At 41.2% G+C, this 18,628-nt stretch overlaps 1 protein-coding gene across 2 annotated transcripts in view; it reads left to right on the forward strand.

The window, feature by feature from the left end:
• Positions 1–18,628, forward strand: part of ZYG11B (zyg-11 family member B, cell cycle regulator) — a 95,924-nt gene that overhangs the window by 36,924 nt on the left and 40,372 nt on the right. For both annotated transcript variants that reach the window (XM_063106939.1, XM_063106938.1), the window contains exons 4-6: positions 3,452–3,592; positions 7,977–8,153; positions 12,480–12,544. In XM_063106939.1, the coding sequence (XP_062963009.1) occupies positions 3,452–3,592; positions 7,977–8,153; positions 12,480–12,544 (383 nt within the window). The remainder of the gene's footprint in view (positions 1–3,451; positions 3,593–7,976; positions 8,154–12,479; positions 12,545–18,628) is intronic.

An 18,628-nucleotide genomic window follows, 5' to 3' on the forward strand; every position in this document is an offset into this window, starting at 1 on the left:
CAGCCCCCAATGAACAGAAATTCATGTTCCTTTAAATTATTTGTTTGAGGGGGGGGCAGGTCTAAATAAAATAAATAAATAAATAGATTGTTTGACTACCAACTTGAGAGCTGAAAAACGATATATCATTTTAAAGGAGGAGAGCTGAAATTGCCATGTCTCCTTTTTTGCAATTGTCCAATTTAACAAAATTGTTGAAAACATTGTCTGAAATGATTATTTCAGTATTGTGTTGCTTTAGATTAGTTTAGATGGGCTTTTTGGCTTCACGTGCCTCAGTTTTTTTGGTGACGCTAAAGGATGTAAGAAATAGAATCAGTTTGGGGCCGGCCCGTGGCTCACTCGGGATAGTGCGGTGCTGATAACACCAAGGCCCCGGGTTCGGATCCCATATACGGATGGCCGGTTCGCTCACTGGCTGAGCGTGGTGCTGACAACACCAAGTCAAGGGTTAAGATCCCCTTACCGGTCATCTTTAAAAAAAGAAAAAAAAAAAAGAAATAGAATCAGTTTAACTCTCCAGTACTTATTGGTACTCTGGGTAGGTGGTTATAAGAACAAATAATTTGTTTATTGCACTTCCATATGTATTGTTTATTTTGGTCCTTTGGCTCTGTGAGGGAAGTATTGTCCTCAGCAAGAAGAAATGGCTTTCTTAAAGTCAACCAGCTTGTACAGAGCCTACCCTTGTACCCTTGATCTACTTGATACCAAAGCCTGTTTCCTTTCCACTGCACTTCACTGCCTCTATTTGAGTATCTCGTTCTGCCCTTTCCCCTCAGTTTCTAGTCCCACCACAGATAATTTTTTATTATAGAATTTCCAACTCTGTCATTGCTATTTCCCCACCCAATTTTCTCTTCTGTCACCATCAGTTTCCTGAACTTTATACTTCTCCACGACTAGAATTCTTATATTTGTTGGCCACCTCATTCCCAGACTTAGGTTACCTACTAAGCTGTGGCTCCCAGCCAGCTCCTGAGAACACTAGAAATCTGGTAGACCCAATGTTAGTTCTCAGTCTTCATCTTATTTGACCTAAAGTGATATTTGACATAGTTGATCTTGCCTTTCTCCTTGAAATACCTTTTTTTTTTTTTAACTTAGCTTCCAGGATATCACAGTTGTCTTTTTAATTTTTTTCCTACTTGTCTTGCTACTTAGTCTGAATTTTCTTTATTGGTTCTTCCTCATCTTCCAAGCCTCTAAATGTTGAAGTGTTCTGTACCTCAGTCCTTAAACCTATGTGCTGATGACTTCTAAATTTTTATCTTTATAAAAATTTTACCTTAGACCTTGCCCTTGAACTCAGGCTCCTATATTGAACTTCAGTAATCAACGTGCAGTGAAGATACGTAAAAGGGTTTTGAGCCAGAGGAGTTGGTTCTTTTAAAAAAAAATTTACTAAGTACTTTCTAAAGATGTCTGAATTTGTATATCTGCTCTTGAGGTAGTCTAGTGTAGTGGAGGAGAGACAGACAACTTTAAAAATAGCTTTAATCTAGTGCGAGAGATGCTGTAGAGTTATGTACAGAGTGCTATGACAGTTTGTCCTTAGATATAAATCATAGTTTTTTGTTGTTTTTTTAAAAAGATGACCGGTAAGGGGATCTGAACCCGTGGCCTTGGTATTATCAGCACCACACTCTTCCAAGTGAGCCACGCCCATGGGCCAGCCCCTATAAATTGTAGTTTTAATCCATACTATATATATTAATAGGCTTAATTTAGTGGTTAAGGACAGTTTCTCTATTTTAAACTGTTTGCAAAAACTAGTACATACTAACACTTGTTTTTTCGATCTAGTATATGAAATTGATTGAATTGAGGATGTTTATAGTTTGAGGAACCAAATTGCTTGATTTGAGGGTTTATCACAGGCTAAAGAAGTGTTGATCACTGAATAAAACATATAGGCAGTGAAATTGTCTTAAAGTATTTAACATTCTGGTAACAAAAGTTCTTTAATTTTATATTCAAAGATAACATGAGACTTATAACATTTCATAGAAGAGATTTGTAAAGTTGGAACCAACCAAATGTGGGTAAATCAAGTCTGACTGAGATTATTATTATATGTTTTCCCTCCTACATCTTTTTTGTTTCACATTTTGATGTCTTTCTGAATCTGTAAGAAAAAGCTCAGCCTGATTCCAAAAGAACTAAGTGGTTTAGGCTTGCCAGTTAGCTCTGTTGGTTAGAGTGCAGCCTTGTAACACCAAGGTCAAGGTTTGGATCCCCATACCAGCCAGCTGCCACAAAACAAAACAAAAGATCTAAACAGTTTGAAAAATCTTATTATTCAATAACTGATTATGTGATAATGTAGTCAAAATCAATTTGTATGTTTATATATTATACAAAATAGAGAGTTTGAGGTTAGCTGGCTAGCTCAGTTGGAGCATAGTACTGATAACTCCAAGGTCCAGGGTTTGATATCTGTACATTTTTTATTTATTTATTTTATTTTATTTTTTTAAAGATGACTGGTAAGGGGATCTTAACCCTTGACTTGGTGTTGTCAGCACCACACTCAGCCAGTGAGTGAACCGGCCATCCCTATATGGGATCCGAACCCATGGCCTTGGTGTTATCAGCACCACACTCTCCTGAGTGAGCCACGGGCCAGCCCCAATATCTGTACATTTTAAGATAAGTATATTAACCTGTGTAAATGGGAAATTCCTAGATAGATTTAATTTTGAACAGAACCTCTTGATGCTGCATGGGAGCTTGATAAACCTGGGCAAATTAATCAATACATTTATTTGATGAATACTTACTGAGTGCTTATTCTGAGCCAAGCATGTAAAGGGACTTCAAAAAGTTTGTGGAAAAATGGAATTAAAAGATAATACCGGGGCTGGCCGATTAGCTCCATTGGTTAGATCTCAGCATTATAACCCCAAGGTCATGGGTTCAGTTCCCTATACTGGCCAGCCACCAAAAAAATAACAAATAATAATAATAATAATAATAATACCTTTCTATGAGCTTTTTGAAGATTCTCATAATTTTAGCAGTTGGGGCACAGTGGTAAATGGATTAGTCCTCGTAGGTGATTATGATAATGGCCACAAAAGAGATGTTTCATTGGGACCTGATTTAAATCAATGGGTCAGGGAAAGCCTCTCTAAAGAAATGTCATTTAAATTGTATTAGCAAGGGTGAGTAGATATTAGTCAGACAGAGAGGGTTCAGTTAGAGAGGACATTATATGTAATGGCTTTTTGCTGAGAAAGTGTTTGGTTCTAAGCCTGTCTAATATACATCTCTTCAAGATGAATATACCTCTTTAGGGTGACTATTCTGGATGAGTTGGAAAGTAATCATTCCCATTTGTTTCAAGCCTTACATACCTGTCCTGGATGCCATATATACAACTGATGTTTAGACAGAGAAATAGTGTTGAAAAGAATTCTAAAAGGTAATCTTTTGGCTGCATTCAAAGGTGTCTGGAGAAGCCAATGAAACTCAGATTGCAGAAGCATTGAAGCGGTACAGTGAACGGGCATTCTTTGTCCGGGAAGCTCTATTTCATCTTTTTAGCCTGACTCATGTGATGGAAAAAACAAAACCAGAAATTTTAAAGGTAAGAATAAGGAACTAGATATGAGATTTTGAAATTCTCTCCTTGGTTAGATGATGATTTTGTGGAGAAAATTGGTGAAAACTGCATTTAGTCATTGATTTTTATTTGTAATGGGATTGATATGTGATTTCAATTATTAGCCATAAATGAGAGAGGACATAGTTGCATAGTGTTATTGAAGTTTTATAGTAGTCTCCTTAAGCAATATAAATGCCTTCCAGTGCATATTTAATTGCCTAAAACCAGCTACCACCATGATGTTTTATTACCAGCTACAGTAGAAAATGGAAGTATATGACTAGGATCAGGATACTGTATTGTATGTTAATCTTATACTGCTTCCCATAAAGGGTCTTTTTAGAAATACAGTATTGGAGGGCTTGTTGGTTAGCTCAGTTGGTTAGAGCATGGTTTTGATAACCCCAAGGTCCAGGGTTTGATTCTTATACCAGCCAGCTTCCGAAAAAAAAATAAAAGAAGTACAATATTGGAATTCTGTAAGGCAATTTTCCATGCCATTTATGAACCTCCTGTGCTTTTGTAACTGATTCACATTATTCCCTGATTAAGATATTTTAACCAAGACAGCCTTTGAAGGACAAGAAAGGAGATTCTTAATTTTATTGATCGCTTAGGGCAATGTTTATCAAAATGTGGTCCTTTGACCATTAGAAGTCTGGCATATTATTTATTTTTAAAAGCTTATTTCTGCTTATTAGATTCAAGAAAATTAGATTCAGTTGGGCTAGATTAGGCACAGGAATCTGTATTTTAGTAAGCCTCCAAGATAATGCTATGCACATTCAGTTTTGAAAACCAGTGAGTATAGGATTATATTATATTTGGTACCTCATTTAGTGGGCACAAAAATTTCAAGAGATAGGTTTTTATCTTCTGTTTTACAGACTGTGAAACTGAGGGTCTGTGAGGTTAAGTAACAGTAAGTCAGTGATAGATCCAGAATTGGTTTGACCCCCTAGTTATCTTAAATTTTGAGAATGGGGTGCTTGGATAGGAACCAGTAACATTTCAGTTCCTAGGATATTATGCCCAACATCTGTCACTCCCTTCATATATACCTTCATATATACCAGATACTGGCATTTGGTATATACTTTTCTTTTTGATTTTGGTTACTGTGAACCTGAACAACAAAAAACCAGATCTCTAGTCCTGATCTTCATTCATTCATTTATTCAGAGAGAAATTAAAGAATATAGGCAATTCCTGTAAAGAGTTTTGCTGCAAAGGGAAGCAAAGATAATACCACTGAGGAAGTGGTATTAGAAGATACTTTTTTTTTATTGAATCGTAATTGATTATACATATTTTGGGGGTTTGAAGTTGACGTATGTTGATCAAATCAATATCATTAGCATATACATTATTACAGACTGTACTTATTCTTTATGCCCCTTATCTAATCTCTCCCCACCCCCCTCTACGTCCCCCCTCCCACCTCTAATAACACTAGATTTCTTCTCTCCTTAGAGTAATTTACTCTGTTGATTTGTTGCCTAGATGATCTGTCCAATGCTGAGATGTATGTTCAGGTCCCTTACTATTATCATAGAGTAGATTCTTCTTCCGTCATGCTGGAATGGTCTTTGTGGAGAAAATCATCCTCTTCTTTTCTTTGGTCTCTGCTGGTGACTCCCCTTGCGTCAATGTGCTTGAGTGGCTGGTGGGCCCTCTGCATGGTGGCTGTGGCGTCTAGCTGCTTTTGCAGCAGCTATGGCTATTGTTGTGGATGTGGTGGGCCACCCACATGGAATTGGTGTTTTTGGCATGCTCCTTGCATGGTTGCAGGAGGAGGGGTTGGTCTGCAGATCCATGCCTGAGCCCTGTGGCGGCGGCAGCGTGCCTGGTTGCGGGAGGAGGGGTTGGTCCCCAGATCCTTGCCGCAGGACCTCAGGTGGGCCCCATGGCAGTGGCAGTGTGCTTGGTTGCAGGAGGAGGGGTCAGTCCTTGGTTCCATGCCTCAGGACACTGGGCTGGCCCCATGGCAGTGGCAGTGTGCCTGGTTGTGGGAGGAGGGGTTGGTCCCTGGCTCCGTCTGTTTTTACATTCTAAGATGTTGTTGTGGATCAGTTGGGTGGGAGGGGGAGAGGGAAAGAGGGAAGGAAATAGAGTGCAAGAAGAATGAAGGAGGGGGGTGTGATTGAGGCCTGTGGCACCCCCCTCATTCCTGCAGGGGAGACCAGGGGCCTTCTGGTGGTGACTTGGTCGTTGCTGGGCTGAATGCAGATGTCAGGGGGTGTGGCTGAAGCCCTCAGCCCCACACTTCCCTAGCTCAGGAGCCTGGGGCGCTTCCTGCGGCAGCTAGGTGTTCATCACTGGGCTGGTTGCAGGTGTCAGGAGAGCATTGGCTGAGGCCCCTGGCCCTCCCTGCTCCCTGGCTTGGGGGCCCAGGGGGCTTCCGGTCCTTCTAAGTTTTATAGGTGTTCTTTGTATAGTTCTTTCTAACTATAACACACTAGTTAATATCAAACTTTGTCTCTGGTCTGCGGGTATTTTGTTTTTTCTTTTAGTTCTGTGTTGTATTATCCTCTGTTCCTGCCACTTAAACTCTGCACTGAAACTAATCTGTTATCCTTTGGTTACTTCTAAAATGGGGGAACTTCCTGTGGGGAGCAGCACTTGAACCCTGTGGTTGAGGTAAATTGCTACTTTGCTGCTGATTCCCTGGGGAAGGCTTTTTGTGCAGCTCAGGTTTTAATGGTTGACTTTGTAGGTACTCCCAGGTCTCATGAGGTCCAGTATACCTGGGTTATATAGAAATTTTGGTATGGGCCTGTGTCTTTTTCCTGCAAACTACTCACCCTGCAGTTCTGTATTCCTGACCAGTCTCCACTGAGTGGGCCTGCACTGATCAGCTGTCCTTGCTATGCCTCAGTGTTTCCCCGGTAGGCCCATCTCCCCCACCACCTGCACTCCAAACACTTCCCATGGGATGGGCCATGCTTTGGTCCCTTGCGATGACTCACCAGCCTCTGAGCAGCTCCTTTTTTCAGTTATTATGGCTCCTTGCTCCTATGTGGGTCCAAGGGAACACTGTTAGTGGTCTTGCTGGCCTGAGGGCCACCAAGGCCCTCTACTCCTTTGCCGCCTCCAAGCAACATCATAGGAAGGGCATAGTAGCAGCTTTTACCAGCTCTTGCTCCATGTGCTCACCAGATCCAGCCTTGAAGCAGCTGGGATTCGAAATGGTAGAAATGGTCCTTTCTTTCTCTCATCGTGGTTTTGCCTGCCTTCATGCACTCCATAGGTCTCTCCTTCTTTTCCCCTGAGCTCTAGCGGCCCCAGTTTGGCTGTCATTGCGTTTTCATAGTTGTAAATTTGTTGATTTGTGGGAGAGAGTGACACTTGGGACCGTCTAGTCCACCATCTTGACCAGAAGCCTTGTTTTGTTTTTTAAGATAGGAGAGATAATAGTTGTTTGTATGCTCATATGAGTGATCCAACACAGAATAAAAAACTGTAGGAATGAGAAGGGAAAATAGATGAAATGATGTCCTGAGCACACAAGAAGGGAACTATCTATCATATAAGTGGAGGGATTAACTTTAGGGAGGAGCCCAAAAATCAGGAAGGTGGCATATGTATATATGTATGCTGGTGAGGGGGTAGTGAGAATCTGAAGTTCTTTTCTGGTTGCTTTAGTTTTCTTAGTGTAGTTGGAAACAATGTCTTTAGCTGATAGAGAGGAATGGGAAGGATTTGTTGGGGGTTGGAGGAGAGAGGAAATGGTGAGCAATTGTTGTCTAGGCCAGGGTGAAGTGAATGGATTTTATTGCACTTTGACTTCAGCAGTGTCTTCAAGGAACTAAATGTTGGGATTTGAGAATGAAGTTTGCTTCAGGTTTAGTCTATGCAAGTCAGTGAGAGTTTATTTACTGACTTCCATGTAACAGTCACCGTACTAGGTCTTGGAAATACAAAAATGAATTGCCTGTGTAGAAAAGATTCATTAGCAGAAGAATCAGACAGAAGAATCTCTAGATATGAACAACCAGACTACCTGCCTCAGCCAGGTGGGCAGGAACTATTTATGAATAATTGTTATGTCCTAGGGTCTTTGCACATGATGATGAAAAAGATACTTAAGACATCTTTGAGATTTTTTTTTTTTTTTTAAAGATGACTGGTAAGGGGATCTTAACCCTTGACTTGGTGTTGTCAGCACCACGCTCACCCAGTGAGCTAACCGGCCATCCCTATATGGGATCCGAACCCGTGGCCTTGGTGTTATCAGCACCACACTCTCCCGAGGGAGCCACAGGCTAGCCCATCTTTGAGATTATTATAGATCAACAAAGTAATGTTGCTCTTTTTGGAGGGCTTATATTTATAAGGTGAATTAAGAGGACTAATTTTTTTCCAGCTCGTGGTTACTGGGATGAGAAACCACCCTATGAATTTGCCAGTGCAACTGGCTGCGAGCGCCTGTGTATTTAACTTAACCAAGCAGGATCTTGCTGCAGGAATGCCTGTTCGACTCCTGGCTGATGTGACCCATTTGCTGCTCAAAGCCATGGAACATTTTCCCAATCACCAGCAGGTGAGTGAGCATATGTGAATTTCCATTCAAACAGTCCTTTCAGTGTCTCCTTCTATCCATCTTCTGCCTCCATACAGTTCAATGAAATAGACCAAGTCTGGAAATTCAAATATTTTTGGAGGCTATACAGTAATAAATTTGTGGTATGACTGAGTGTAGGACAACAGAGAAGTGAACAATTAAAGAGTACCTTCCCTTGCTAAGAAGATTTAAATCCATATGTTGGGGAAATAGTGCAAGCCATACAAAACTCACCTGCCACCTAGATCTTGAGTTTATGGATAATTTCAGCAAACAGGCACAGAGGATTTGTTTTAGGATAAGCACTATCAAATGCTGGGATACAAAAATGAATAAGACATGTCTGGCAGTTTGGTAGACCATATAACCTGTCCTGTCCTCAGAATGAATAATAAAAATGCTGCTTGAATTTTTTAAGTCTTTTGATATTGAGCAGTGAGTTGGCAAGTTAGTAAAAAATACCCAAAGAGGGTATTTTTGAGAGGCCCAAAACCAAAACTAAGTAAAAATGGCAACCCAAATTGGTGAGTGGATTATTATAGCCAGCTTCCCTCATTGAGGGCAGTTGCCAAACTAGATAAAATTTAGGCTTTGGTTTTTATGGTCTCATGAAGCCGGGTAGATAGTAGAAGACAGACTCCTAGCATAAAGCTATAACCCTCTCCTCAAAGGGATACACCCTTAGTAAAAGGGAGCTATAAATAAACGTGCCTATGTTAGGGAAACAAGAGAACAAGCCCAAAGAAAGTAGAAGGAAGAAAATAATAAAGGTGAAAGTACAAATGAAATAAAAAACAAATGTACCATTGGATTAGAGAGGATCAACAATGCCAAGAATTAATTCTTTGAACATATTTAATAATATTGAAAAATCACTAGCAAAATTGCTCAACGAAAAATGAGAGAAGATGCAAATAAACAACATTAGGAAATGCAGGTGGGAGGAAATGGGGACTGACTGTAATGGGTATGAAGTCTCTTTTTGGGGTGATGAAAATGTTCTAAAATTGATGTGATGGTTTCACAATTCTGTGAATACACTAAAATCCATTGAATTGTATGCTTTAAATAGGTGAATTGTATGGTATGTGAATTATATCTCAATAAGCTGTATATATTTTAAAAAGAATGTTCACAATAACACTGTGTAATAACAAATCAGAAACACCAAATGTCCATGAGCCTGGGTTTAGTCATGCAACAGAATACTTAAAAGCAGTGAATGCTGAATGAATTACAACTCCAGAGTGCAACCTAGATCAATCTCAATTATAAATTGGGTGTAAAAAATCACAGAAGAGTACATACATGTGATTCCATTTACTTACATTTCAAAAACTTGCAAAACTATGCAGTGCATTATTTAGGGATATAAATATGTGTTTTAAAAAAAAAGCAAGGTGGGGAGGGACGGGGGCAAACGAGGAATTAGTCAGGGGACACAAAGAATGATTGCGTATTGTAATGATGAATAAGCTAACTATGCTGATCTAACCACCACACATTGTACACAATTATTGCAAATCAACATTGTACCCCACATGTATGTATAATAAATAAATAAATAAATAAATAAATAAAAATTTTAAAATTTTTTATAAAGCAAGAGACTGTTAAACCCAAAATTCAGGCCAATTTCTCTCAGGGGAAATGAGAGGGAATAGAGGGGGGCAAACAGGATTTGCTAATGGTGCTATGAGTGATATATTCTTTTTCTTAAACGGGGTGGTAGGGACATAGATATTCATTGTGTTATTTCTTTCTACTCAAAGTGTGTTCTGCTAACCAGCTATGTTGGCATCTCCTGAAAGCTAGTTAGTAATGTACAATCTCAAACCTATCCCAAACCTACTGAATCATTTTATAAGGAATCTGCAGGTGATTTGTATACACATTAAATTTTGAGAAGCACTGCTTTTTTGCCTACATACATTTTGTAAATTTTTTATTTAGTAAAAGTATTTAAAATTGACTCAATTAGGCTGACTGATAGGCTCAGTTGGTTAGAGCATGGTGCTAATAACGCCGAGGTATGGGGTTCAATCCCTGTACCTGGCCAGCCACCAAAAAAAGAAATGACTCAAAAAAAAGTCCTTAAAACTCACCAATTAGTTGAAAAGTTGCATATACTATTAGCTATTATGTAAATTCTCTTCAGCTATTTGAACTAATTGCCACAGAAACTTGAGAATGATTAATTCTGCCAGTGGGATATAGACAAAGGTACCAGGCAAGACTTCAAAGAGGAGGTGACATTTGCATCACGTCTCGTAAAATGGATAGGATTTCACATGGGGGAAAAGCAGAGAAAAGCAGAAAAGCAGTGGGACCTATATCTGAACATGCAGGGCATTCCAGGAAGGGCCAGATGCTTGTGACTCCAGTGTAGGAAGGGCAGTGTAGGATAAGGCCAGTAATATCTAGAGTTGGGCCAGATCGGGGCCAGATTTGGTGAATGCCAGCATAGAAAATTCTTGAATATTTGCATAGTTCACACTCTAGCACCAAAAATCAAAACTCTAGCTGGGCAGAACTTGAAGATTACAGCAAAAATTTTCATCTTTTTGTTATTTGCATGTGGTGCTTTTCAGAGGCAGTAAAGCAACAGATCCAGTGAAACTTATCTTCTGTTACCAACTTAGCCATTAGTTCCGTTAAGCTTAGTGTCTCCTTATTGAATTCATAATGTGTGCACCTGTGCTTAAGTTCTATGCATCCAGACACAGGAGCACCTAAAATAGCATAGTGTGGCAAGTACTGAGGTAGAAATAAGTACTATTGGGAGCCCAGGAGAGGCATTTAGGACAATGTGAAAATTAGGAAGCCTTCCTCAAAGAGATAATATCTACCCTGAGCTGGATTGTGAAGGAAAATTAGGAGTGTTCCAGGTAAAGGAGGAACGGGCTTTCCACACAGAGGTAATTGGAATAGCATTATTGCCTCTCTTATTTTGATGGATTCTGTACAAAATTATTGTGTTCATTTAGGGAGAGAAATGAAGAGAAAGGCGGTGTAGTGGGTAAGGTACTCCCTCACTCACTCATCTGCCAGCAAGCTATTCAGCTTTTACGGGAGTTAATTTGATCCTCAAGCAGATTCATTCGATTACCTTAACCATCTGTGGTGAATATAAAACTTCCTGAGAAACCCTCTTAATTAATTATACTTGTACCTGATTTGTTCTATATATCTGCCTGGGACTTGGTATTACTTAGTCTTTTCTGTACCATTCCTTCTATTATATAATCTCTATACATCTTCCATGAAGCAAATAGGATGTTGGTTTTATATCTGTTTTTCTACTTCTTGCAAGCTTTATCTAACCCATTAATCCGAGTTTTGCTTTTATGATTGAACTCCCTTATATTAAGTCTTTTTTTTTTTTTTTTTTGTCTTTGTCGTGACTGGCACTCAGCCAGTGAGTGCACCGGCCAGTCCTATATAGGATCCGAACCTGCGGAGGGAGCGTCGCTGCGCTCCCAGCGCTGCACTCTCCCGAGTGCGCCATGGGCTCGGCCCTTAAGTCTTTTTTGGATAAGAGATTTTCCAACTACACACAGAAAGTATTTAAAAATATTAAAAAACCAATTTTTCCAAATTCAAAAAATTAGTAGTATGCAACAGGACATTTTTTAAAACCCATACCTTAAATTTCTTATTTTGCCTTACGGGAATAACCTGAATCACCTTTCTGTGGTATACCTTTACTCTGTGGATGAATGATTCATATTTTCATTTACTCTTAATTGTACTAGTCTAAGTTTTATTTGAAAGATAGAGCCAAGTCTCAGTCACTATTTAGAGGCCAATGTGTAGAATGCTAGTCCCAGGTACTCTAGGTTAGTCAGGCTGTCTTCAAAGCAAGCTGGCTTAAATTCCTCAATGGTATGTCACCAGACAAAACTTTTAGCTGTTGTTATCCTCTTCAAATCAAAAACACAAAAGACAGGTTTACTTCAGTGGCCACCAGAAGGGAGGGAGATTAGTTGGAATTATCCTATTAGTATCCTATTTCTCATCTAATGGAAAAGACAAAACGTGTCAGTAAACTTGTGCACTGGGAATCAGTCTTTCAATAGTACGTGGGCAGAGTGGAGGTGGTAAGAAGTAACGGGTGTGTTAGCTCAGTTAGAGCAGTTTTGTAACACCAAGGTCAAGAGTTCAGATCCCCTTACCGACCAGCTGACAAAAATAAATAGAAGCAACTGGTGTTATCAGTCTTCTTTTTTTTTTATAGACTACCTCTGGTTAAAAGATAACAAAGTGATATTTTACTGAGGATTTTTTTTCCCTTTGATTCTTTAGTTACAGAAGAATTGCCTCCTTTCACTGTGCAGTGACCGGATCCTTCAAGATGTTCCATTTAACAGGCAAGTGATAGCCCTGGATTGGCCTCTGTTTTCATAGCCCTTTGGTTAAGAATTTATATTGGTCATAGTTTTCATAATATTCACACAATATTGTGGGCTATGAGCATTATTATCGCCATTCAAAAGGTGGAGAAACAGGCAGAGAGATTCAGTGTCTTGCCCATGGTTTTGTTACTAATAACTGCAAAGGTAGAAAGACTGAGGTCTTCTAGTTCTAGGTCCAGTGTTCTTTTCTCTGTAACATACCTCTTATTATCATCATTTGGTAGCAAACTATGGAAGAAACTTTTTAAGCAGAGGTTAGGGGAGGCCATATAGCTGAATTCCGTTAAGTATAAAGGGGGTCCCTTGTTTCTTAAGATGTAATTTGGGAGTTAAAAAGTTTTCTTTTTTCATTTTATTGTTTTAGAATACAATTTTTTTTTTTTTTTTTTTTTTTAAAAAGATGACCGGTAAGGGGATCTTAACCCTTGACTTGGTGTTGTCAGCACCACGCTCAGCCAGTGAGCAAACCGGCCATCCGTATATGGGATCCGAACCCGGGGCCTTGGTGTTATCAGCACCGCACTCTCCCGAGTGAGCCACGGGCCGGCCCTAGAATACAATTTTTTAATGATGGCATTTTGAAAAGGAAAGTTATACTTAATGATTTAATGAAAAAGTGTGTTTCTCAAGCAGCAATTTTACTATGATTTACTTTTATTTGGGTGAGAGAGTATACTGTTATCTGGCCTGGATAAGGAATGGGGTTTACCATTAATTATTTGAAATAATTTAGATAAAATATAACTATATATTCTGATATAGTTTGCTAATTTTGTTTTATAAATATTGAGCCTCTGGACTGATCACTGCAAGTAAGTCAAAGGTAGGAAAGACATACTCTCCTAAAGAAGATTATGTAAGCTGGCCCAGAGGTTGGCAAACATTTTCTTAAAAGAGCTAGATTGTAAATATTTTAGGCTTGTGGGCCATAGGGTCTCTGTTGTAACTACTTAACTCTGCCATTGTACCTCAAAAGCAGCCATAGACAATATGAGGGTACTTCAAAAAGTTCACGGAAAAATAGAATTAAAAGATAATGTGAATCTTTCCATGAACTTTTTGAAGACCCCACATGTATTAGTCAGGGTTCTCCAGAGAGACAGAATCAATAGGATATGTTATATATATATGAGAGGGGATTTATTAGGGCATTGGCTCACACAATTGTGAAGAGAAGTCCCATGACAGGCCATCTGCAAGCTAGATGCTGGTAGTGTGGTCTAAGTACGGAGGCCTCAAAACCAGGGTAGACGATGGTGTCCTTGTTCTAAGTCCTGGAACCCAAAGCTGAAAAGTCGCAAGTTCTAATGTCCAGGGACAAGAGAGAAGAGTGTATCCCACCTCCAGTAGATAGAGAGATTCACCTTTTTTCTGTCTTTTGTTCTCTCTGGGCCCCAGTGGATTGGATGGTGTATTGCTAAGACAATTGTTGGAATCCTGCTTGCAGAGCTAGGGCTAGGGCTCACAGACCCCTCGAGCCCCTTGTACTGACTGGGTGACAAACCCTCCACACTCAGGTCTATGAGCTGGGTAATAGGAAAAAGTCCTGGGAGCAGTGGGTGAAAAATTAATAGGCTTTATTCAGAGCTAGGAGCAGCCACCCTAGTGGCTTCCCAGAGTGTCCCAAGAAGCGCCCTGTGTCAAGAACCGTTAGTCCTTTATACTTAAGTCCATAACCCAAAACACCTGGGTGCCCATGTGCATCTACATCAGACAAACAAGGAACACCTGGGCACATGTGAATATTTACATTAAATGCTTGGCAAGATTCTGAACATCTGAGGGGCCCTGACCATTTCTCTATATTTTCCCAACAGTCCACCCCTTCAGGGTCCCTCACCGTACAATCTACATGTTCAGAATCTTCCGCAATGTTCCCTTAGCGAGGATAAATGACCTCTACATTTATATAACCTATTGTTTATTCATTATGCCTTAAGGCTTGTAGTTCTGTCCTTGTAACTATTAGCTGCACATGTCCAGTTAGTAATCATCATTGGTGTGACTCCTGTAGTCATACTGATGGGCAGTTCAGTGCATATTCAGTAAACCATCACATTGGTCACACGAACGTATATATGTACTCAGTCGACTCTGGTGCCCACAGCCAGAACACTATAGGCAGAAAGACAGAAGGGTTATTGGTACCAATAGGGGGAGTTCTCACCCCTCTGGTAAGATACATGCCAGTTTGCCATCCTGAGAAAGGATGGTTACAGGAATAGGTATCTTACCTGGCTTATGATACCATACTTTATCTGCTAACACTGTTGGATCTGTAGGTTCTACATGTAACAGTATAGGGTAACTCATAATTGGCCATAATGATAATAAAAATGTGCCCTTTGGAATAGAGCACTTATCTGTTCCCGGCCATGTTACCTTTACTTGAGGAGGCCAGGTACTTGTCATCCAAGGTGAAACTTGCAAGTTTTCTTCTAGTACTTTCCCCCAAGGCCCTATTAGACCTACCCAGTATATATGGGGGGCTTCTATTCTCCAAAGCCATTCCCATTGTACTGTCTGTCCATGTTGTAAAGAGGTTGGGGATGGTAAGAGAATATTTCCATTCTTGCCATATCCTGGCTTCAAAAGCTTATCTTTAGTAGTGACTTGCAGTTGTATAGGTGCTGCAGCCCTATGCAACAGAGCTTCCACTGGAGAGGGCCTGCCCTTGCAGGGTCTCATTTAGAATCCTGACTGTCTGCCATAACGCCCTGTCCACCCCTTCAGGGATGGGGGTTGGGCAGATAGCCTTAGTCCTTTTTTTTTTTTTTTTTAAAGATGACCAGTAAGGGGATCTTAACCCTTGGCTTGGTGTTGTCAGCACCATACTCTCCCAAGTGAGCAAACCAGCCATCCCTATGTAGGGATCCGAACCCATGACCTTGGTGTTATCAGTACTACAATCTCCCAAGTGAGCCACAGGCCAGCCCTCCTAGTCCCTTTTTAAAAAGACCATTGTTCCGTTCAGTCATTTCCACTGCTTGGGGATGATATGGCATATGTAACTTCCATTGAATAGACAACTGGGAAGCCCACTCTGAACCTCATGTCCTGTAAAGTGGGTTCCATTATCACTCTCAATGACTACAGGTTGGCCATACATGGCCATAGGCTATTCAGTGCTTTCACAGTGTTTACCTGGTCTGTGGCCTTACAAGGCCTCACAAACAGAAGACCAGTAGCCATATCAACAGCAGTGAAGATGTATCTGGAATTCTCTGACCTTGGCAGTGGTCCAACAAAGTCCACTTGCCATCGAGTCAGGGGCACCCTTCCTCGAGTTATTTGCCCATCTGTATGGGGCACCCGCCAGGGGTGTGGACTCTCTTAAGCACATACTGGACAAACATGACAGGCATTCACTACATCTTCCCATTTTGGATGCAAGGCCCATCTTTGAGCCACCATCCACATGGTTTTGCTGCCAGCATGCTGCATTCATTGATGTAACCACTGGGCTACATCAGCAGCTGGGGCTCTCTCCAGCCATCTTACCTTAGCCAAGGCATCAGCTTCATCATTTCCTGGACTGGCTAAGGGGAAGCGTCCTGTGACATGGAAAAGAGTTACTTCTTTCTCATGTCCCAGTTCCCATAACTCTTGCCATATGGCTTGTCCCCACAGGGGTTGGTGGCCTACCATCCACTGTTGATATTTCTAAGTAGAGATCCAAAGGGTTAAACCTTTGTACACAGCCCAGCTGTCAGTATATATGGTTAATGGCCCAGGCTCATTTTTTATCACCATCCATACTGCTCTCAGTTCAGCCCATTGACTGCTTTGCCCTGTGCCATTTTCATACCACATAGTATCTGTTAAGGGCTGAGGGTTCCATGCTAGAGCCATCTGTATACCAAGCTTGCTCTGTGATAGGTCCCTGTCCCTCATGGAAAGGTATAGTCTCCACTTCCATGGGTAAGGGTTGTGTCAAAGTTTCCTCCACAACCTCTACTGGGCCTAGCACAGTTTGCAACTCTTTGGACAGAGGACTTGTTAACACAGTGTTTCTTTGTTCTATATATGCTCCCCATTAAGACTGAGTGGAGTCTGAGCTACACCCGTTTTAGGGTTGGTTGCCCATGTGCTTAGCCAACCTAGTATGGGGTATGTCATCCTTACTAGGACTTTGGCAGTTCCTGTGATAGCTTCAGTGGCCATCAAGGCAGAATACACAGCTGCTAACTGTTTTTCTGTTAGAGAATAACTCACTTCAGCACCCTTCGAGAGCTGAGACCAGAATCCTCCAGGTATTCAGAATCGGTCTTGTCTCTGCCACAAACCCCATCCTAACCCCTCTTGGGTTATATGTACATTAATTCAAAAGGCTTAGTAGGATCAGCCACTTGTAAAGCCTGTACTTGCTGTATTGCCCTCTTTGTAGCCTGGTAAGCCTGTTCTACTTCCTCAGTCCAATCCCAGGGGGCTCCTTTCTTTGTTAATGCATACAGTGGGCATGCCATTTGGGCCATATGGGGTACACAAGGTATCCAATACCCCAGAAGTCCCAAATATGTCTGTAGCTGAGCTACAGTTGTGGGGTGAGGGTATGCCTGTATCTTGTCTGTAATAGCTTCTGGGATGACTGTCATCTTACCCGACCAGACCACTCCCAAGAATTTGACTGACATCCCAGGTCCTTGCACTTTGGCTGTGTTCACAGCCCACCCACATTGTTTCAAATGACTTAGCAGCTGTTGGAGCTGCCTGGATTAAATCTGCAAGAGAATCAGAGGTTAGTAACACATCATCAGTGTAGTGAAACATTGTAACCATGCTGGGCCTAGTCCACTTGGCTAGGTCCCCAGCCACTAAACTGTGACAGATGGTTGGGCTATGCAGATAACCTTGGGGCAATACCGGAAAGGTCCACTGCCTCCCTTCCCAGCTGAAGGCAAACTGATCTTGGCTATCAGCTGAGATTGGAATAGAGAAAAAAGCATTTGCAAGATCCAGTACATAATGATAAGTTCCCAGCTGAGCTGTCAGCTGATCCATCAAGTTCTGAACTGAAGGCACAGCTGCATGCAAAGGAGGTACTATTTTGTTTAGTTCTCAGTAGTCTACAGTCATTCTCCAGCTACCATCAGGGTTTTTTGCTGGCCATACTGGAGCATTAAATGGGCTATGAGCCAGATGACAATACCAACTTTCTCTAACTCCAATATAGTGGCACCTATCTCTGCATGTCCTCCCGGTAGGTGATATTGCTTTACATTAACTACACATCTGGGCTTGGGTAACACCTGTGGGTCATGTTTAGCATATCCCCATAACACAGGCTTTACTGTCCGTATTCACAGCTGAAACTCTCCAACTGTTGTTTGCAGGTGGAAACCATAAAGTACATCCATACTCAAGATGTATTCATCTACTGGAGATATATATAAAGTATACACACGAGGGGCAATCATCCTATGCCCAATGGCAGTGACACAGCTTTGATTTCAATAGTATATCCTGTGTAGCTATCTACACAAACTGTGGCCCCTGGAAACTTATCTGGATTGCCATCTATCAGGCTACATTCTGTGCCTGTATCTACCAACACCAAAACACACTGCACATTTGTCCTTGACCGATGTATTGCCAATTCAGCGTGAGGCCTCCGGTCCTCGCTTGCCCCCAAAAGACAAGTACCTTGCCTGTTCCCTAATCAAAATGGAACATTTCATCTGCCTCCTTGGGAGCAACCAAAAAAATCCTTTAAATCCACTAAACGTACCTTGCTGCCTGTTTCTGGATGTTTAGTGGAACGCTGTTCAGGGTGCAATTGCTGCCACAAGGCAAACAGGACCACATTTGGCTGCTGGCCAATTTTCTTACTATCAGCCCCTGCTGCAAGCAAGTCAAGCCACATCTGCTTACAGCTAGTCTTGCTTGGTCCCCTTGGGATAAAATTTCGAGCATTTCTTGGGGTTTGGTGTTAGCCACCTTTCGGACCCCTTTTGCTTGTCTGCTATCCTCTACTTCACCCAGGCCAGCTATCATGGTCGTTACTTCATGTATAGGATGACCAATGTATGGGGCCAGTAT

The sequence above is a fragment of the Cynocephalus volans genome, chromosome 8 (genome assembly GCF_027409185.1).
Source record: "Cynocephalus volans isolate mCynVol1 chromosome 8, mCynVol1.pri, whole genome shotgun sequence".
Lineage (NCBI taxonomy): Eukaryota > Metazoa > Chordata > Mammalia > Dermoptera > Cynocephalidae > Cynocephalus > Cynocephalus volans.